Raw genomic sequence first — 21276 nt, forward strand, 5'->3', positions numbered from 1 at the left:
TGCCACGCCAAAGCATGCCTGGGTGCCTGGGAGTCAGTCCTCACCAGGCCCCAGGAAGGCTGCTCTGTGCACCTGCCTGTGGGCGCTCCACATTCAGCCAAACAGCACCACCCAGAGCTCCCCGCTCAGAGGCAACAGGTTCTACAATGGGTGTCAAAGGTGGACTGCACAGAGTGACACACGAGACTGCATTCCACACTCTCCACCCAAGTCACCTTCCCTCAAGACGCAGATTTCTGCTTTTCGATGCTTTTTATTCCAAAAGAAAAGAAACTCTCCTTTGCCAGCCAGGCCGGCTATCGCCTGAGCACAGACTAACAAAACCACCTCCCGTCCCAAACACATGCCCCACACCCAGCTGCCTTGCAAAACACACACACGTGCATTCTGAGACGCACACCCCCATGCACCTGCTCTTGTGTGTGCACACTCACGTGACACACATGCAAGACCCGTGCACAGGCTCACAGTGGAACACACACTCTGTCGCTCATGGACGAGCAGACACCCCTGAGCTCACTCCCTGTGTGCACACACCATTGTAAGTCTAACTGTTTCTGGGGAAGAGCAGCCAGACCTCTTTGCCCAGGGAGGCCAGACAAGGACTCACACAGAGTAACCGCCTGCAGGGGCTGTGCTTGCTGGGAGCCCTCCAAGAGCACACTGGCTCCGCTTTACAGGGGGCCGAGGCTAGGACAGAGCAAGCGAGGTGCACACGTCACAGCAGGTGCTGCCACACGGCCCAGGCACTGGGTGAGCTCACACTTCAGACAGCGGCAAGATCTGAGACAGTCGTCCCACGGTGAAATGTCCCAAGTGAGGTCCGAGACAGCCGTCCCCACGGTGAAATGTCTCATGTGAGGTCCGAGACAGCCATCCCACGGTGAAATGTCCCATGTGAGGTCCGAGACAGACAGCCGTCCCACGGTGAAATGTCTCATCTGAAGAACAGCCGCAGACGAAATCCCCCGGGGGTCACCTCCCCGAGCATTTTTCAGGCCGGGAAGTGGCTACTTGTCCGCCTCCTGCAGCTCCCTCAGCGTGGCCTGCAGGAGCCGGCGAAGCTTCCAGAACACGCTGGGGGCCGCTCTCCCGGAGCTCCGCGTGGGGCCTGCGCATTCCCGCACCGCCTCCTGTAGCTGCAGCTGACGCTGGAGCGGCACAGCAGAGTCCCTGAGCGTTGCGGAGAACCAATGGCGAAATATCTTGTCACAGATCACCTGAGGGGCAGAGAGCGTGCCGTGAATTCAGGGTGGAGACGGTTCCTACAAGCTTCCCAGCCCGCACTGGGTTCCTAAACTCATCTCTGCTTTCCAGGGGTCCCCTGATTCTGCAGAGTGGAACTTGGGCCACTCAGCACCTCCAACAAAGCAGGGGAGCGCCCTCCGTGTACAGAGAGGGTCCACTTCCAGCCCCATGGCAGATGGGGAAGGTTCCTGGGATGCTTGGGGGAACAGAAGTCACAGTCAGCAGGCTCTGCACCCCGCAGGTCTGAGGCCACCCCAAGATGGGCTTTCCCTCCAGGAGTGGGTCCCAGAAGCAGGGAGAACGTGGCAGGTGGCCCTGAGGTCCCAGGGCTCTATGGCGAAGAGCAGCCTGCAAATGTGGTTGTGGCATTCGTAGCTCCTGGAAATCAGGGTTGGTGTGAGGGGAAAGACTACAGCACAGGAGCAGTGGGGAAAATTAAGCCCCATCCCCCAGCCTCTCATTCAAATAGGACTCAGAATCCACAGGTGGGCCCGGCACTGCGGGTAAAGCCACTACCTGCAGTGCCAGCATCCCATATGGGCACCGGTTCAAGTCCCGGCTGCTCTACTTCTGATTCAGCTCTCTGCTATGGCCTGGGATAGTAGATGATGGCCCAAGTCCTTGGGCCCCTGCCCCCACATGGGAGACCTGGAGGAAGCTCCTGGCTTCTAGTTTTAGAACAAAACAGCTCCGGTCATTGTGGCCATCTGGGGAGTGAACCAGCGGATGGAAGACCTCTCTCTCTCTCTGCCTCTCCTTCTCTCTCTGTGTAACTCTGACTTTCAAATAAATAAATGTTTTTTTAAAAAATCCACGGGTGCTGAAGATCTCCTGAAATCCTCCACTTAGACAAGGTCTCGTTCCCCAGCAGCCATCTGCTGCATCAGATGCCACACGGGGCGCCCTGCACAGGGGCACGTGCAGGGTCCCTTCCCCACTCTGCAGAGGCAATGGCTGCTCTCACAAATGCCGAACACAGAATCCATGTTCACACACAGAGGATGCACAGTGCGCTCAGTCTCTGCCCCTCCCCCTCCAGGCAGCTTTCCCAGTGTCCCACACCACCTCTACATGTGCTTCCTTTATCTTTGGTTTTACCCGTTATTTCCAAATGGCAGTTCATGATGTGCACTGCTCTACAGCTGGCCTGGCGGTCAAGACACCTGTGTCCAACGTGCATTTGCCTGGGTTTGAGTCCCAGCTCCACTCCCAATCCAGCTTCTCGCTAATGAGCACCCTGGGAGGCAGCAGGTGACGGCTCAAGTAGTTGGGTCCCTGCCACCCATGTGGGAGACCCAGATCGAGTTCCGAGCTCCTGGTTTCAGCCTGGCCCAGTCCCAACCATCGCAGGCATTTGGGGAGTGAACCAGCAGACGGATGCTCTCACTGTTTGTCAGTCTCTGTCCCTCGGTCTCTGCCTCTCAAACGAATTGAAAACAAAATTAAAATAAATCCTCGGGGCTGGCACTATAGGTGCCGGCTTGTAAACCGGCTGCTCCTCTTCCAATCTGGCTCTCCGCTTATGGCCTGGGAAAGCAAGCGCTTGGGCCCCTGCACCCAAGTAGGCGACCCGGAAGAAGTTCCTGGCTTCAGCTCGGCCCAGCTCTGGCCTTTGTGGCCATTTGGGGAGTGAACCAGCGGATGGAAGACCTTTCTGTCTGTCTCTTCCTCTGTAACTCTACCTCTCAAATAACTAAAAATCTTTTAAAAGAATAAATAAACCCTCCATCCCACTAACTGCATTATCAGGAGGTCCCTGCAAATCGATTCCTCTAAGGATGTTCCATTTACTTTGCTGGCTGCATCACCAACGTGTGGATGTGTCATAAATTATTTAACCAGCTCAATTAATGGGAACTGAAGTCGTTTACCAGCTCTTGCTTGTATGAACAGCGCTTTAACAAACATCTTGCATATGTATGATCTTTTCCCACTGGGGCATGGGATTAAATTCCTATAAATGGAATTTCTGGGTCAAAGGGTATGCATTTTTCATTTTGATAGAGATTCTTAAATTGATCCCATAAAAGCTATAGCCAATTACACCTGCTTAGCAATGTCCCCAAGGGTGCTTGTTCCCCCGTGGCCTCACCAACAAGTGTGACACAAACCCCGGCATTTTGCCAACAGATTGGTGAAATGGCTGCATTTCTAACTCACTGGAGAGCTAGCTATTTGTGCTTCTTTTCAGTGACTAGCCAAGATCATGTCCTGTGTTGGCCTCTTTGTATTAACTTGGAAATGTACTTTATGTCTTATGGACATAAGCCCCTTGCTCAGGGATGGCTCCCTGAGAGGTGGGCCCAGTGGGAGATTCACACACAGGGGTCTGCTGAGGGCTGTCCTCGGAGCTCCACCTGCACCGGATGGCAGAGTTGTACCTCACCAAGGCAAAGGGGCTGGGCTTTGTACCCATCCCTACCCTCCCTGCCCTGAGCCTGCACGAGACGCTGCCCCTGGGACGTGGGAGTAAACTCTCATGGACCCCAGGGCGTCCTAAGAGATCTAGGTGGGCCCCAGCAGCTGGGGACAATCCCCTCACACCTCTCAGCCTCCCACCAATGAAGGGGAATTCCAAGTATTATGCAAGTTTTCTCACTTAACTTTAAAATGTGCTCCTATTTTTGTAATTTATTTTGTTTTTGCCAATATGGATTTTTTTTAAATGATAGTTAAATGTGTCAGTTGTTCCTCCCATGGCTTCTGAGCTCTGTTTCATGCTCCCAAACGCCATCCCTATACGGCCTTTTACATGAAGAACGTATTGAAAATTCTCCCGGTCCCTTTCTGGTTCGTTTGGGATTCCATTTTTTACATACATGCACACGAGAGACCTCCAGAAAGTTCATGAGAAGTATGCATCATTATGAAAAAATTATTAATTGAAAATTTTTGTACTAAAATAAACATCTTAGAATTCCATTTCTTCATGCGCTTTTATTTTAAATTTTTTAAATTTCATTTTTAATTTGAAAGGCAAAGGGACACACACACACAGACAGACACAGAAAAAGAGAGAAATCTTCCATTTGTTGGTTCATCCCCCAAATACCCACAACAGCCAGAGCTGGGTCAGGCTATAACCAGGAGACAGGAACTCAAGCTCCATCTCCCACATGGGTGGCAGGGACCCGAGTACCTGAGCCGTCACCTGCTGCCTCCCAGGGTGAGCACTAGCAAGCAGCTGGATCAGAAACGAAGAGCTGAGATGCGAACCAGGCACTGTGATGTGGAATGCAGGTGCCCCAGCAACGTCTTAACCACTGTGCCAAACGCCCACCCTGTCCATGAACTTTCCAAAGTACCCTCACGTAATCCAGCTCCCCTCACTGATGTCAAATGCCTCTTTTATCACAATCCAAACATTCATATGTCATTAGGTCATTTCTGAGTTTCTTTAAAAAATTCTTTCCTATTGATTTGTCAACCAATGTATGCAAGGCAGGAGTTTTCTGTTGTTTAAGGGTTTTGTTTGTTTTTTTTACAGTAATATTTTAAGTTAGAATAGTAGCAGCTTGGGGCTGGCACTGTGGCATAGAAGGTTAAGCCTCAGCCTGCAGTGTCAGCATCCCATATGGGCACTGGTTCAAGTCCCGGCTGTTCCACTTCCAATCCAGCTCTCTGCTAATGCACCTGGAAAAGCAGCAGATGGCCTAAGTGTTTAGGCCCCAGTACCCATGTGGGAGACCCAGAAGAAGCTCCTGGCTCCTGGCTTCAGCCTGGCTCAGTCCTGGCTGTGGCTGCCATCTGGGGAATGAACCAGTGGATGGAAGATCTCACCCCCCCCCTCTTCTCTCTCTCTCTCTCTCCCCTTTCTGCATCCCAGCCTTTCAAATAAGTAAATAAATATTAAAAAAAAAAGTAGGGGCCGGAGCTGTAGTGTAGTGGGTAAAGCTGCCGCCTGCAGTGCCAGCGTCCCATATGGGTGCAAGTTCGAGTCCCAGTTGCTCCACTGCTGATCCAGCTCTCTGCTATGGCCTGGGAAGGCAGTAGAAGGTGGCCCAAGTCCTTGGGCCCCTGCATCCTCATGGAAGATCCAGAGGAAGCTCCCAGCTCCTGGCTTTGGATCGGCCCAGCTCTGGCCATTGCGGCCAACTGGGGAGTGAACCAGAGGATGGAAGACCTTTCTCTCTCTCTCTCTCTCTCTCTCTCTCTCTCTCTCTGCCTCTCCTTCTCTCTCTGTGTAACTCTGACTTTCAAATAAATAAATAAATAAATCTTTTTTAAAAAAAAAGTAGAAGCTTTACAAAATGTAAAAAAGACAGAGAAAATAAAAACTATCTCAATCATCATCCAAATACAACCACTTTGGACAGTTTGGTATCTATCTTTCCAATCATAAACTGCTTAACGATAGTGTGATCATATTGAAAATATTGACTTAAAACCTGTGTCTTATTTCCCTTAAGTTTTTGTATTTCTCACATCCTAAAGCCTAGTTTAATTTCTAGGACTCTGTTCAAAGAGGATCATGAGAAGAGTGCGCAACTGGAGCCCCTAGGCTGGGGAGGAGACTGCCTGACACCACAGCCCTCCAGGGAGACATCACTTACGACCACATGCACCACACAGACCCTAACCTGGTACCCCAAAGCCTCACTGAGAACGAGCAGCACCTTAACATTGCTTCCCCATTGGTGAACGAAATCCACGATCATTAGATTTTAATTTGCCCGTGTGCGGTAAGATTAAATAACTTCCCAAGTTCTTTGGCCATCTAGATTTTGTCATTTATATATTTGGAACATGGTTTTTCTGTTCTCTTGCTAGTTTTGTGTTGCTCTTGCCTCTTTTTAAAAATTAACCAATGTGATCTATTTGAAAGGCAGAGAGACAGAAAGAGATCTCCCATTCATGGGTTCACTCCCCAGATGCCCACAAGGGCCAGGGCTGGGCTATGCCAACGCCAGGAGCCATCAGCTGCTGCCTCTCGGGTGTGCATTAGCAGAAGCTGGGCCAGCAGTGGAGCAGATGGGACTGGAACCAGGCACTTTGATAGGGATAGGGGCCTCGCAAGGAGCAGCGTAACCAGTGAGCCAAAAGCCTGCCCCTCTTCCAGCCTCCTAATGAATGCGTAGCAGCCCTGCCCACAGTGAGGACGGACCTCAGTCTCGCGCTGTGCTCACAGGGCAGGTGTTTGTGTTCTCATTTTGTGAAGGGGAGCACGAGGCGGTGGATGCTCAGGTGGAAATCACCTGCTCCACAGCACCAGGAGAATGATTCCCTAAGACCCCGCCAAGGCCACACCACCGCTGCTCCCTCACCAGAACACCCTGTGGTTCCGGTCCTCGACCCGGAGGTTTGTGTACACTCTCGGGTGGTAGAACCAGGGCTTCCATTCAGCCTGGCGAGGACCACCAGGTGAACAACACTGGTCTCCCCAAATCAGCCTCCACCGTGGGATGCCGCAGCGCCCAGCTGTTCTCCCCCGGCCGAGTCTGATCCGATTTCACTTCAGGCCTGCACTGGGCCGCATGGGCCTTCCAGCACTGAGCACTCAGGCAAGGCGGGCTGCAGGGGGTGGGGGCTGGAGAGAATTTACAAGGAGGGAAGTGAGAGGCAACAGCAGGCGGCAGGTGAAGGGAACCCGCACTCTGCCTGTGTCCCTGGGGCGGCCTCAGACGCCTTCCTGGTTACAATCAGCACAGTGGGCCCTGGTCCACCCTCAGCCACCTGAGAGCCTCCGGGGAGGTCAAGCTGTGTTCTGCCAGAGGAGGAGAGCTCTTTCCCTACTGGCGGGGCATTCAGCCCTGGATTTGGGGTCCCCACCTCTAGACCCCATTTGAGAGCCTGAACCCAGCACGGATTGTGCCTATTGCTGCTCTCTTGGGCTGCACTTTCCTCTCTAAGAACCACCCAGCCCCACCCGGCTGCACTGAGGGCTCCGTCCAGCCTCTCTGGTGTGGTCAGTTGCTCAGCGATGCTTTGCACGCTTTTTAGTCCTGTCCTTGACAGGTGGTCTCTGGGTTCTCAGTGTGTGTGTGTGTGTGTGTACAGAGAGGGAAAGAGAGAGAGATTCTGTAGATGCAGACACTACTCCAGAAAGAACAGCTGTCCACACCCCCACAGAAGTCCAGCACCAGGGCTTTTCTGGGGCTCCACCCACGAGACCCTTGGGTCACCCGATCAACACCCCTGGGCAAGGTGACAAAGAGCACCTGCCAATCCCGACACCTACTGTGCCCTTACTGCACACACCCAGCCCAGCTCAGACGGCTTGCAGAGGGGACTTCAGTTCTGCTAAGGGGTCTGAAGGACTGAGGACAGAGGCCCCCAGAGGAGAGCTCCACCCCCACCCCCAGCCCCACCCCCAGAGGAGAGCTCCACCCCCACCCCCAGCCCCACCCCCAGAGGGAGAGCTCCACCCCCAGCCCCCAGAGGAGAGCTCCACAGCCACCCCCAGCCCCACCCCCAGAGGGAGAGCTCCACCCCCACCCCTGGCCCCCAGAGGAGAGCTCCACAGCCACCCCCGGCCATAGAGGGAGAGCTCCACCCCCAGCCCCACCCCCAGAGGGAGAGCTCCACCCCCAGCCCCAGAGGGAGAGCTCCACAGCCACCCCCGGCCACAGAGGGAGAGCTCCACCCCCACCCCTGGCCCCCAGAGGAGAGCTCCACAGCCACCCCCTGGCCACAGAGGGAGAGCTCCACCCCCAGCCCCAGAGGGAGAGCTCCACCCCCACCCCCAGCCCCACCCCCAGAGGAGAGCTCCACAACCACCCCCAGCCCCAAGCCCGGCTACCACTTACTTGTAGGTTGCTATTGACCCGGTGTGCTCCACACTTGTTCACTTGCAAATCACACTTTGAAAAACAGTCGAAGAAATTACAGTCTTCATCGCCAGTACAATTTTGTTCAAGGATTTCCTTCATTTTAGGCTCAAAAAAGGCCATGTCCACATCTATAGCCACCACCTGTAATCAAAGCCGCACACAGCCATCAAAACGACGCCTGTGGGCTAGGCACGGGAGCCTGCTGGGTGGCGCCTGTTCCCATGGCTGAGGGTGCCTCCGTCCACACCCGGTGGCCCCAGAGCCCGGCAGATAGAGTGGGAAAGCCCAGGCCAGACCTGCTTCAGGGGTCCTCTCTCTTACACAGACGCAGCACGTTGTGTGTCACTGATCACGTCACAAGACTTTAAATGCAAAAGGAACTCCTCCCATCACTACACAAAGTCCACCATTATCACTTTTCATCCTGCCTCATTTTGTCAGCCTTAAAAGACCCCCTGGAGCGTCCTAAAGACACATTTCCCCTGGGTCGCTGTGTCCCTTTGGTCCCTGACCCCCAAGGGTCGGTTCTGCAAAGCTGTGAGATGACGATCACGTATCCCCGAGGGTGTGAGGACTAAAAGAAAGTGACATTGAGCACGGCTCTGCCGGGGTTATAGTGGCCATAAGCTGGCACCCTGGTCATGGCCCGTCTGTGGCCGAGGCTGCCGGCTCAGACAAGAGGTGGGCAATGGCAGGGTCACTTCTCAGATCAGGATGGACATGGAGGGTCCATGACCCAACAGGACCAACAGCTAGCCCCACCGGCAACAGGAGCGCCTGGTGATCCCTGGAGCTTCAGGTGGATCTTCCTGGCTTCAAACCAAAGAGACTTCGAAATCAGAAAAAAGAATGACTTCGAAATTACGTGCATTTCCCACCGCCACCTGGATCTGACAAAAAAGATGAGCTCAAACCCGAGCCAGAAACCTGGAGCCGACCCAAACGGAGCACGTGATAGCCTGGAGGTATGAAACAGCTGCTAGCAGGCCTGGCGGGGCTGACGGAGCTGTGGCATTGCACAAGCCCTCACAGGCCAGCGTCCAAACAGCAGCTCTCCCGCGCCCTTCGGGAGCGTCTCAAACCAGCGTCCGTTTGCTCACCAATTCCAGTCCCCTGCTTGGGTTTCGGTTATGTTTTTCATTCAGGATTGATGCTGGAGGCCATAAAGCTTCTCAGGGATTATTTAGTAAAACGGAGACGGGAGGGGGATAATTTACTCTAAAATATGTGCAGAGTAATGAATATGAAGAACATAAAACCTTTATTTATGGGACTCTGTCCAATTACTGATCCAAGCACAGCAAACAGATTTATCAATCTTTCCTCATTATTCAGCCAAAATAAATAGCCAATTTCATTACTGACCCCAGTTAATACACTAAAATTGAACAAGGGTAACAATGTTATTGTCTTCCTAACTTATTGCAACTACAAGGCCTATCTTTCTACAGTTCATGCCAAACTCCCCAGTCTTCCCTGGGCTCCAAGCCAGGATTTCAGCCCCTTGTAATTTCTCTCTTCCATCTCTGATGGTTTCCCCCTCGCTGCCTGGGGAGAACCAGATTTGTGTTTTAATTTTCAGTATGTGGCCTAACATGAATTGTGGCTCTTGCAGGCCTGACCATCAAACTCTAGTAAGGGCAGTAACACAACAAACAGTAGGACCTGCAAGAATCGTAAATGTCTTCCTGCAGGGAACGACCTAGCTCGTGTCATCTCGTCGGCCCCCAGCCGGCATCAGAGCAGGATGGCCAACAAGCCAAGCATTATTCCGTTCTCCCTGGGACGGCTCCACTCCCTGTGCCGTCCTCCCACTGTACGCTCTAGCGCCGGAGATCAGCACGTGTGCCAGGGGAGCACCTGCTGCTGTCACCATGTAGCCTCCCGCTGTCGTGGTTCCCAGATGTCCACCTGCCACCACCGAAGAACTCAGACCCAGTGGCAGATGCAGGACGCAGGTGAGGGACATAGCCTCACTGCCCGCGCTGGCCCAGGTCCACTTGCTCTTAAATTACCCCCCAGAGGCCACACAGCTTCTCAGAAGGAAGCAGAACAGCCCTTGGAGGAGAGTCCTGGCCTGCCGGGCCTCGGCCTCCTGCCACAGGCTCCTCTCAGTCCAGCACCCCCCTGGGAGATGTGGGACACACCTGCTCCTTGTGTTCTTCCTAACCCCCAGCGAAGAAGAGGCTGGCAGAGAGGAGGGAGCTGGGGCCACAGGCATAGGACTTTGCTTTCTGATGCCGGATCCCTGAGAGCCAGCCCTACCCTGGCCCCGGACCCAGACTCTGTTCTCCACCCTACAAATCCACCGCCCGGGGCCACCTACCGTGAGGTCCCTCCTGATGGCAAAGTTCTCAGGCTTGATGTCGCAAAGGTGCAGGCGGTGGGAGAAGTCGTGGTCGAAATGGCCCACCATGTCCAGGAAGCTGAGTGCGATGCGGCTGACCGCTTGGGCCCGGGCCCGGGCCTGCTTCTGCTCCAGTGGGAAGAGCGCCTGGTGCCGCGGGCTGCCTGCAGCCAGGTGCTCCACGGCGTAGAAGTGGCCGCAGGAGCCCAGCACGGGCGGCACGTGGCGGCTCAGGCCCTGCAGCAGGCTCAGGTACACGTACTCCTCTTGCTGCAGCAGGGCCCACGCGCTGGCCACCTGTCGCCGCCAGCCCACACCCCGCCAGCCTGGCCACAGTGGCCCCAGGCTGCCGCTGGGCAGCTCCAGGCCCAGGGCGTGCCTGACCTCGCCGGCCACCATCAGAAGGAGCTCAGCCTCCCTCGGGCGGCCCTGGGGCCCCTCCTCCAGCAGGCTGAGGGGCGGGAAGCTGGTGAACGCCTCCCTCTTGGACTTGAGGACCACGGGCCGGCCACGCCACTCGGCCTGCAGCACCTTCTTGCCGCGCTCGTAGTACAGGCAGCGCTGGTACCGCAGCATCCCCGCCTCACACAGGTCCTGACACAGGTCTCCCGCCAGCCAGCCGCCCCGGTAGTCCTGGCACTGGGACAAAAGGAACACGCGGTCACAACATGGAAAAGGCAGAGGCCATTCTGGTCCCTGAGAAATTCCTTGACAGTCTTAGGAGGCCTGGCGAGGCCTCAGATCTGGGTCAGGACACTCGGAGCGAAGCTGGTGGTCCTGGGAAAGCCTCGGTCAGAGGAAAGAGCAGCAGCCCCCAGCTCTGGCTGCACCGGAGCACGGTCCAGGGGGCTGCTCACCCCCTGCAGGAACTGTCGAGTCAGCCGGGCCTAGGATCGTCACCTGCCCCCGGAGCCCATGGCAGTAATGACCCTCCTGTAAGTCACGGCCTGCTGTGGGATGGCCCATGCGGCCCTCAGGCTCAGGGGCCATCTTCCCGGGAGCAGGCAAGACTCAGAACAGGGCTCGTGACTGTTGGACTAGTAAGGGGTGGTGGAACATTCTGGAAGGGGAGGTGGGTTGGTGCTGGGCAGTGGCGAGGAGGGCCATTGAGGAGCCCCAGATGGGGACAGGTTGGAGGGGTGTTTCTCCTGGGCTCCCATGGGCTGCAGGCGTCCCCCAGACCACCACTTCCCTATTGCAGACCTCATCCTGCAGAGTGAGGTGAGACGGAGGGTTCCAAGTCTGGGTTCTGTTAATTTTTTTAACTTTTTCAGGAAATAGAAACCTCCAGACCCATTTTTCCTGGAGATTGAGCATATTTTCTAATTCCCCCGTTTCCCCCACACGCTCAGTCTTCCTGCCACGTGGGCATGCGCAGGCTCGTCTTCCTCCCAGAGCTCCTACAGCACACGAAACGAGTCACCTGGTTTCTTATGGAATCACGAGACAAAAACAACACACGAGCTTCCCACCCTGCTCCGTTTATGAAGTGCGCTGCATGGCCAGCCGTCGCGCTGCACGGGACGAAGCACCAGGAAGCCTGAATTCCACCCCGGTGAGGCTACAGAATCCCGATGTCACCCAACCGCTCTGGGCCCCAAATTCCTTCCCTGTGTCACCTCTGCCCTGCCCGTTGCATGGGGACTGTCCCAACCACAAGCAAACGTCCTCAAAGCGTACAAATCGTAGACAAGCGCCAGGTGAGACACGCCCAGTCCCATGCCCTCCCAAGACTGCCTCACATTTGATCAGCTTTATTAGCCCACGCAGGTCACAGGCAGCTCCGGAACGTGGAGAAATAGTCCCCCAGTGCCTAGACCTAAACAACTCGGAAATGAGAAAAGCTCTGCACCACAAGTTTTTGGCCTCGCTGGTGATAAAGCCCGACTTCTCAGTCTGTGTGTTCGTGACTTGGTCTTTGAGTGCCGGTAGGGCCCACGTGCAGCTGGGACACGTATGTGCCATAGAATTGTTACATCCAAGTAGCTTCCTCTAAAAACACATCCCGCCCCCAGAAGCGAGATAAGGGATTGTGGGTCCTTACGACACCGCAGGCCAGCTGTTCCGAGCACTTATGAAAAAGACGTTCCCAGTGCTCCAGGGAAGCACCGGATTTTCAGAGCGGTTTCAGGCAGGAACTTACAGCAGCCTGGAAGTTCAAAGCCTCGCTCCAGCGTGGACCCCTCTGGCTTCCTGCGGTGAGGGTTGACGGGGTGGTCTCCTGCCAGCCACGCATTTTGAATCTCTGGATGCCATACTGGAGGGGCTGATTTTAAAGGTGCCAACACGATCATGAAGCAGAGAGGCAGGAGCCTGATCCTGGAGCTAGCAGGCCCACCCTCTGCGGGGGCTGGCTTTTGTCCCTGGAAGAGCCATGCCCACAGGAAGCTGTGTTAGGACACACACAACTGTTTCAACACAATTGAGTTCTTTTTTTTTGACAGGCAGAGTTAGACAGTGAGAGAGACAGAGAGAAAGGTCTTTTTTTGTTGTTGTTGGTTCACCCCCCAAATGGCCGCCACGGCCGGCACAGTGCGCTAATCCAAAGCCAGGAGCCAGGTGCTTCCTCCTGGTCTCCCATGCAGGTGCAGGGCCCAAGCACTTGGGCCATCCTCCACTGCACACCCAGGCCACAGCAGAGAGCTGACCTGGAAGAGGGGCAACCGGGACAGAATCCGGCGCCCCAACCGGGACTAGAACCTGGGGTGCCAGCGCCGCAGGCAGAGGATTAGCCTAGTGAGCCATGGTGCCAGCCACAGTTGAGTTCTACGTGCTGTATCCTCCCTGGAATTCAGTCTGTGATTTAATGCAATGGCATTCTTTTTTTTTTTTTTTCTTCTGGTCCCTGACCAGCAGGAACTGCACCAGCTCCGCCACCTTCAGCTCCAGTTGCTTCTGTGTCCTGGTTTTCACCTGTGGCGTGCGCAGCGCCTCCTTCGAGCCGCCTGGCCCGCGGGACGTGCTCGGCGTCTCCTCGGCAGCGCCGCGGCCCCCATCCCTGTCGGCCTGGGAACCGGACCGGCCCTGGCTCCGGGCTTTCTGCCTGCAATGGCATTCTTCAGCTTTAACTCCAGCACCGCTCTGTGGCCTGGGGTCATGAGCGAGCATGAGAAGTACCAGGACTGCTCATGTCATTCACTCCTCACTGTGATCGCTTCCATATCACCGCTTGTAGGAAAACAGCAGGTCAGGCCCCTCAAGGCCTGCCCAGACAGTCTTTGAGGGGAGGGAGCATGATGGACAGATAGCAAGGAGATGACCAGGGACTGAGAGATGTGAATGAGAGAGATGGGGCGGGCCATTCAGTATAGTTGTGCGGCTCTGTCTCCCCTACTTTATTCGGTATTTACAAGAGTCTACATCTCTATGATAGATCTGGTAAGAAAAAACGCAACACATTTTTTCTTGATTTCCTTCTAAATTAAAAAAAAATCCTGTACGCTCTCCAAAATGGCTTGACTGAATTCCACAAATGTTGTTCTAGCGTTACCGCATACATAATGCAGTCCAAAGTGCTTCTGCGTGAAGTGCAGGAGAGAGTTGAAGAAGCAAAGAAAGCGGGTATCGGAGCCCAGCCCAGGGGGAGTGACCGTGACCCAGGGAGCCTGGATGCTGCAGTGCTGAGGAGAACGGGGGGCAGGGGGGCATCCAGTGCTGGCCACAGGTGAGACAGGGGCCCCAGGGAGAAGACACTGCAGGCGGGCCGCAGCTCCAGGGCCCAGCCGGACTCAGCACTAGTCCCCTTTCCCCGTGAACTGGGCGATGAAGCAGCTATCAGCTAGGACTGCACAGACCCTCACTCTCCCACTAAACTGTGGCCTCATTGCCATAAGCCACCCCCAAGAGCCAGGAAGCCAGCTCCACCCACCAGGATCGGCACTGCCATGTCCTGTGTCAGTCCCCCTTGACGCCCGCAGATGAACAGCGCCAGCTCTTCAAGGCTCACCCAGCTGCAGGCAGACAGTAAAGGCCACATCCCCGACTGCCCCGGGCTCAGTCCGCAGAGCACAGGTGACTGCAGGGCTTGGCAGAGCTCCGGGGCAGACAGGGCTAGGCTCTGGGCTCTGCCCCTCACCAGCTGTGCCCCTTGTTTCCATGTCAATAAAATGAGGACAGTGGCTTTGTGTCACAGGGACTTGGGAAGTCCAACAAAGTCCCAGATGCACAGTGCCCAGCCCAGCGCCTAGCCAAAGCTGGTTCTCTCCCACGCTGGTTATACACCTGGAGCAGGTGCATCTGAGCCCAACATCAGCAGATGAAATGGGGACTCAGCCCACCAGCCAACCACAGAGGGTGACCTGCGCAAAGGCCCGGTTTCGAAGGAGCGCTGAGTCAGAGAATCGGAGAGTGTTCTCTGGAAAGTTAAAGCACACACAAGGGTAGCAGACAAGGGTGTCCCACCAAAAATGCCATTTCAAGTAGGCCATACGGTGCAGCGGTTAAGACACACTCACGATGCCCACATCCGTATCAGAGTGCCAAGTTCAAGTCCCGGCTACTCTGCTTAGCACACAGCCTCCAGCACACGCTGGAAGGCAGCAGGGGGAGGCTCATAATCCAGACTGAGTTCTGGGCTTCAGCCTGGCCCAGCCCTGCTTGTATCAGGCATTTGGGGAGTGAACCAGCAGATGGAAGATCTTGCTCCATCTGTCTCTCTGCCTGTCAAATAAAATAAACACAAATTTTAAAAACCAACACCATTTCCCCACGCCCGCCTCTGGAGGACAGGCTTCCTACCCTGTGGGGGTCCAATCGGCCAAGCAGGCATTCTCGTCCCCACCCCCAGCTCCCACCACCTGGTGGCCAGGAGAGCCCGTGGGCTCTGCCAAAACTGCTGAACACCAACAAACACAGTCGCATCTGTGCGATTCACCCCTGTGGATTTGGAAGGCACCTGCAGGCAGCGGTTGGGAGACAGCTGAACAATGGGATAATTGTCGAGTTTGGCATCCAGCCTAGGAGTTTTTGAGGAAACACTGATTTGGGCCGTTTTCCTGAAGATTAGCACGTTGTCTGAGAAGTGTCTCAGGCACAGCTCACTGCTTCCTGGGACTCCAGAATCAGAAGGTCAAGGAGTAGGGGGCGGTGGTCAAGACCCCAATCCAGCCCTACCAACACCCACAGGTGAGGCCTTAGGCTGGAAACCTGACTCTTCAGGACCCCAGCTCCCTTGCTTGTCCTGGGAGATAAGCGACCTGGGAGATAAGGACACACTGAAAGGCAGGCGCTGTGCAGGTGCAGTCAGGACAGAGCGGGGCTGATGCAGTGTTGGGGCATCTCAGCCCCTGCTCCTCTTATGTGGGAGGTGAAATTCATCCACTGAGGCTGCTTACCACTGCTAGAGAAAGTTTGCATGTCTGTGCCTGCTAAGTAAAGAGGGAGACTTAATCCAGCCGTTTAAAAAGTGAATTGAATGTACAAATTGCAAGTTTAAAAGCTAATTTGGAACTTTCATCATGTCAGAGACGTGGAGTTATTTTATTAGCAGCATGTCCTGTTGAGGAGCTTTTTTTAAACACAGTAAAAGTGGCTTACTTCCACTCACTGTTCAGATCAGTACAATTCTGTCCCAAAATGTGTGTGCAAATGAAATCAGTGCGTATCCGACTTAAGACTAAGCTGGAAAAAAAGTAAAAACTTCATTGCAGTTAACCCTGGTGTATTTTTAATTTTTGAAGTTTTATTTACTTTTTATCTGAAGGCAGGGAGAGTGAGTGAGTGAGCTTCTTCCATCCATTGGTTCACTCCCAGATACCCCGAAGCTCCATCCGGGTCTCCCAATGAGCCTTCACCTGCTGCCTCATAGGATGCGCGTGTGCGTTAGCGGGAGGCTGGATCAGAAGCAGAGCCTGGACTCCAACCCAGGCGCTCCTAGATGGGACGCAGGCATCCCCGCTGGTGTCTGAATCCTGTGCCAAGTGCCCCTCCATGTTTTTAAATTCCCAGTCAGGTCTATGCTTCTAGTGGATGTGTGACTATAGGAACAATCGCACATTCCCATCACACCCTTCCCAGCTCCGCAGCGGCTTCAGGTGCTGCTTAGCGTCCCTCCAGTTTGATCACGGTTTTCAAGCAAAAACAAAACCTGCCGGCTCCAGCAGAGAAAACTGTTGAAAGCATCCCAGGGGGCCATGCCACAGGGCTGGTTTCCCTCTGTGTGTTCCCTTGTGTTTTTAAGGACATTGAGTCCCAAAGCGTTTCGCAGCACTGTATCTCACGACGGAATTCCTTTTCAAGACGGCCACACTATGCACTGCAGAATCTCAGCTCAACAGCTGCTCCACTGTGCAACCCCTCTCAACATCACCAAGGTGGCTGAAGCACCCTGGGAAAGAGCCGTGCCCTGCTTGGAAATCTTTCTGGGAGTAGACTCTGGAAGCTGTGTCCCTTTGGGGCCATGACAAAGAAAAACCAGCCTGCCCTATTAAAAGCAAATCCCTAATATAGGCAACCATATCAAACGCCGTGAAGACCTAACTGGCCAGAAGGCAGTGACGCCTTCTGATAAGACAGTCGGTGGGAAAGCGGGATGCCGAGCGAGACGCAAGCGCACCGAGTGGTTACTCAGGGTTCTCACCGCTGGAGAAGCCACTTACGGTCATGTGGCCTCTACCATCAAACTGCACAGGGTCCCATGCTGGCTCCTCAACATCTTAACCATGCAAATTGCTTTGGCTCCCTGGGACTCGGTATTGCCATCTGCAAAATGGGGCTACTAAAAGCCCATACCTCATAGGAGCTGTTGGGGAGCATACCCGTCCAACCCAAGAGGGCATCCAAATGATGGGTTTCCCAAGCTGCTTCCCAGCCTGGCTGAGCCTCCCGGCAGCTCACCGGGAAGCCTGGCTCTGAAGCCGTGCTGCCACGCCCACCAGAAGGCACTTATTTCTCCGTCCCAGGGGGTGCTGAAGGGCGCTGGCAAAGGGGAGTGGAGCCAGCAGACAAGAAATTCCTGAAGCCCAAGATCCGGGCTCCCTTCCTGCAGAAGCACTCCGGCTGGCTCTTGCAGGGGCTGCCGTCCAAGGAGCGTGTGGCTGTCTCAGGAGGTAGGGTGGGGGCTTGCGCTCCAGCCCCTAAGTGTTGTCATCTGGCTGCTTTGTCCTACAGGTGGGTCCCAGGCCGGCAATGCCACCTGCTGTGGGGGGCCTGGGAGCCCCCGCAGGCATGTGGCGGTGAGGAACTCGCCACAATGGCTCCTGCTCTGCTGGGCTGGCAGGGCTGCCGCTTCTGCGCGCCGGCATTCGGAGTGAAAGCTAATGAGCGTCTGGAGGCCACTCAGAAAAATAACGACCCACTTTACTACCCAGGATAAAAGCCAGGCAGAATGAAAAGTGCCGGGGAGCCAAGAGACAGAGGCTCAATTCAGCTCAAGTCCACGGAAGCCACAGTGCCAGCCCCTGCTTGGCAGCCTGGCGGGGCAGCCTGGGCCGCCGAGGCTGGGGCTGGATTTAAAGACTGTCCTAAATAAAAGCTGACCCTCACAGCAAACTCAGAAAGAAGCCAGGGGGAGGGAAGGGGCAGGCATACGGGGAGAGAGCCGCAGGGCCCCCGTGAGGATTAGCAAACTCCAACAGGACAGATCCCTCGCTGGGCTCCCAGACTCCTGGGAGACAGACAAGGCACCTGCACTGTTCCTTGGGCAGGAAAGGGTGAGGGCCCCCAGAGGCCGAGCCAGTCTCTCCAGCGTTGGCTCTCGCTAGCGATTCCCCGGCACTGCCACCGAAGATGCATGGCGGAAGCCTCTAAACAGAATTGGTTTTAATTTATGACCTGGACTGCCGGGAAAGTTATGACGAGCAATTACTTGAATTATCTCAGGCTATTTAATTTCCATTAGGCCCTTCCGCACTAAACCAAAGAAAAATAAAACAAAAATGGCATTCGGTTCTTATTTTCACCTCCAAGATGACCAGAGCAGGTACTGCATTCTATCAGACTACCCGCTTTTGCTTACCGTAATTTGTCAATCAGCCGCGAACACACTGCAAATCCAAAGGCAAAAAAATCAAAGTGCAAGGGATTGATGGGAAAAGCAAGGGGCTCCTGCCGGTTACAACGGATGGGGCTTGGGTGTCACAGTGGGGTGGGGGTGGCGCCGGACGAACTTCCCGCCCACACAGGGCAATTCGGCCGCACCTGTCAGATTCACCTGCGGAACACCTTGTCCAGCTTGTGCTTTTGGCTACCATTTCTTCCTCACATCACTGAGTTTTCCAGCCTCACTTTTCAACGGCCACTGCCTTTGAACACCTTTCTGCTCTGCTGACTTGAAAATCCGCAGTGCCAAGAATCCGCGGGATCCCTGGAGACGCTTAGCAAACAGATCCCTTTCAGGCCACGGGCCTGGCTGGTCCGTTTCATGACATCTTCCTCCAGGACCGGCCGCGGACCTTCGCCCTTCTTGGATTTCCCCCTAGGGATTCCGGCCGGCCTGCGCTCAGGCCTCCCACGCACCGAGCCGCACGGCCACGGAGCAGACTGGGGAGAAGGGGCCGCAGACCGCAGAGCCCCGCGTCTCTCTCCCCACTTCTACCTGCCCGGCCCAGCCAGGGAGCTGCTCCCACGAGCTCCCGGCCCTCCAGGTTGTCGGGGACGGGGGCCCGGGCTCGCAGGGCTCCGCCGACCGCGCGCGCTCCACCTCGGTTCCCACAGATCGCGGCTTTGGGGCGCAGAAGGGCGGGGGGCTTGTGGCGTCTGCCTCGGGCTGGGCGGGATGGGGTGACCCGGCGGCCCCCGGGGAGCAGTCGCTGGACGGCGGCCGGGCGAAAGCGCGCGGGTCGGCCGGAGAGACAGGGGCGTGGTCCCCGAGGGCCGCCAGGCACTGGACGCGGGCGCCCGAGACCCCGACCCGACCTCAAACTTTCTGCAGGAGCGCAGGCTCCGGGGTGGCGGGGGACGGTCGGGCAGGAAGACCGCCTTGGGACAAAGGACTGGTTTGGGCAACAAGGGGAGAGAACCCCGTCGCGCGCACAGAGGACTCCCCCGCCGACACCCGTTAGGGAGATCTGATCGTGCGCCTCCTGCACTCCACGCGCGCGCCGAGACCCCTCCCCCGGTGGATACCCTCGCCGCCTGGGTCCTTGGTGCGTTCCGGGGTCCCAGGGAGCGCGCGCGACCCCCTCCCGGGGGCGCAGCGCGGGGCTGAGTGGCGCCGGGACCTACCAGCGCGGCCAGGATGCGCCGGCTCTTCTCGTCCGTGCAGCGCTCCGAAAGGACGCCCGGGTGCGCGCGGAGCAGCAGCGCGGCCGCCAGCACCCAGCCCGCGGTCCACGCGGCGAAGGCGAGGAGCGCGCCCGGCCCGCACCGCCCGCACCGCCCGGCCCGGCCCCGCGCGCCCGCCGCCAGCGCCATGGCCAGCCCGGCCCGCACCCCGCGCCCCGCGCTGGTTTGCGGCTCCGCTGCTCGGCCCCGCGCGGCGGGGAGGGGGCGCCTGGGAGGGGCACCGTGAGCGGAGGGCGAGGCTCTGCGGCTGGTTCCCCGAGCGCGGCCGGCTCCCGGGGGGACGTCCGGCGGCGACACCCCGCGCACCCCACGCCCCGACCAACCTTTCCACTTTTTTTTTTTTTTTTTTTTGCGCTTTTTCTGCGAGAAGACCCCCCTGCCCACTTGCGCGGAACCCGAGTGGATGCAGCCCCTGCGCTCGCCTGGACTCTGGCTCCTCTGCGTGCCCCATCCGTCGCCAGACGAGAGCCCCTGGCTCTCTGCTGTACTGGACGCCCCCTCCCCAAATCCCGTTAGACCCCGGTTGGCGGCTCTCCGGGCTGCCTCCGTGCCTGTCCGCTGGACCCCGCCCTCCTAAGTCTGCCCGCGGGCACCCCCGGTTCCTCGAGGTGTCGCTCTCAGAGTAGCCAGAGCCGCACCGGGCCGAGGTCCATCCGAGCGGAAGGCAGGAGGGCGCCCTTCCCCAGGACCGGGAAGCTCGCGGGGGCAGCTGAGCCCGGCCCCTCCACCCTGGGGAGCCGGCGGGACTGCAGTGTGCAGCGGCTCCCGCGTTCTCTCCACCAAACCTGTTCGGCCCCATTCATCTCGCCCGGACCGCCCTCCCGCCTGCCCTGCGCCAGAATTTCCCAGGATCCACCCCCTGGCTGGGGGTCACGGGGGCTACCCTGGCCTGGACCACGCCTTCGGCGGTTGTCCGGCAGGAGCTGGCTTCGCTCAGCCTGGGCGGTCTGCAGCCCGTGGGTGTCTTTGTCTTAGCGCCCAGGGCCACTGAGGAGGATGCGCATACAAGAGCTCAGCCCAAGGTGCACTCTGGGTCCCCCACGAATATTTGAATATTCGTGAGAACCTCAAACCGTAGGGTCCCGGGGATCGCCTGCTGCCGTCCAGGGACCCGTGAGCACGGGAGGACCCTGCTGAAGTTTTCACTTTCCCAAGGCTTACTTGGGATGGGGTGGATTGGAGGGCTAGTCCTTCGACTAGGAAAGGGGTGCACTAAAAACGTGTGACGGCTTAGTCTTTATTACCTAAGAAAAAAATCACAGGAAGGAAAAGCAGAACTAGAAATCAAAATGAGCAACAGTCAGGTTTGCACTTTGTTTTACTTTTGTGAGTTTTAAAAATGCATCATTAAGCACACTTCTTTGGGCATTTTATAAAGGAAAGGATACAGAAGAAAAGTAAATTATGATCCCACATACGCTATGGATGCAGAAGTTATGCTGTCCTGTTGAGTGGTCTGTGCTAAGCCAGATGGGGCTCAAGCTCACCAGACCTCAGTTCACCAAACCCTTTTCTGGGGACACCGTCTGACCAGAAGGGAGAGCGTTAGTAGTTGCCTGTCCAAAGACGACTTTATTATAAAGTATTCACATGAAGGTGCCTTGTAGACTAACTGCAGCTCGATCTAAAGCTATTTCCCCTTATAGCAGTCACATTAATTAATTAATTAGTAATAAAATTTGAAACTTT

At 56.2% G+C, this 21276-nt stretch overlaps 1 protein-coding gene across 1 annotated transcript; it reads right to left on the reverse strand.

Moving 5' to 3' along the window:
- Positions 1-1010: 1010 nt before the first annotated feature.
- Positions 1011-19716, reverse strand: DIPK1C (divergent protein kinase domain 1C). Its single transcript, XM_062200315.1, has 4 exons — positions 19528-19716; positions 10345-11004; positions 7995-8159; positions 1011-1220 (listed from the first exon to the last, which is right to left on the reverse strand). Exons 1-4 carry the CDS (start codon positions 19714-19716, stop codon positions 1011-1013), a joined length of 1224 nt encoding a protein of 407 aa, XP_062056299.1.
- Between the last annotated feature and the right edge of the window lie 1560 nt (positions 19717-21276).

The sequence above is a fragment of the Lepus europaeus genome, chromosome 9 (genome assembly GCF_033115175.1).
Source record: "Lepus europaeus isolate LE1 chromosome 9, mLepTim1.pri, whole genome shotgun sequence".
Lineage (NCBI taxonomy): Eukaryota > Metazoa > Chordata > Mammalia > Lagomorpha > Leporidae > Lepus > Lepus europaeus.

Excerpts from the sequence above, each read along its gene's own strand:
- DIPK1C (XM_062200315.1), bottom strand. The coding sequence starts at position 19,716 with ATGGCGCTGGCGGCGGGCGCGCGGGGCCGGGCCGGGCGGTGCGGGCGG. Across the intron at positions 11,005-19,527 it reads GGCGCATCCTGGCCGCGCTG|TGCCAGGACTACCGGGGCGG; the intron begins GTAGGTCCCGGC and ends CTTTTGTCCCAG. Across the intron at positions 8,160-10,344 it reads CCATCAGGAGGGACCTCACG|GTGGTGGCTATAGATGTGGA; the intron begins GTAGGTGGCCCC and ends CTTTGATTACAG.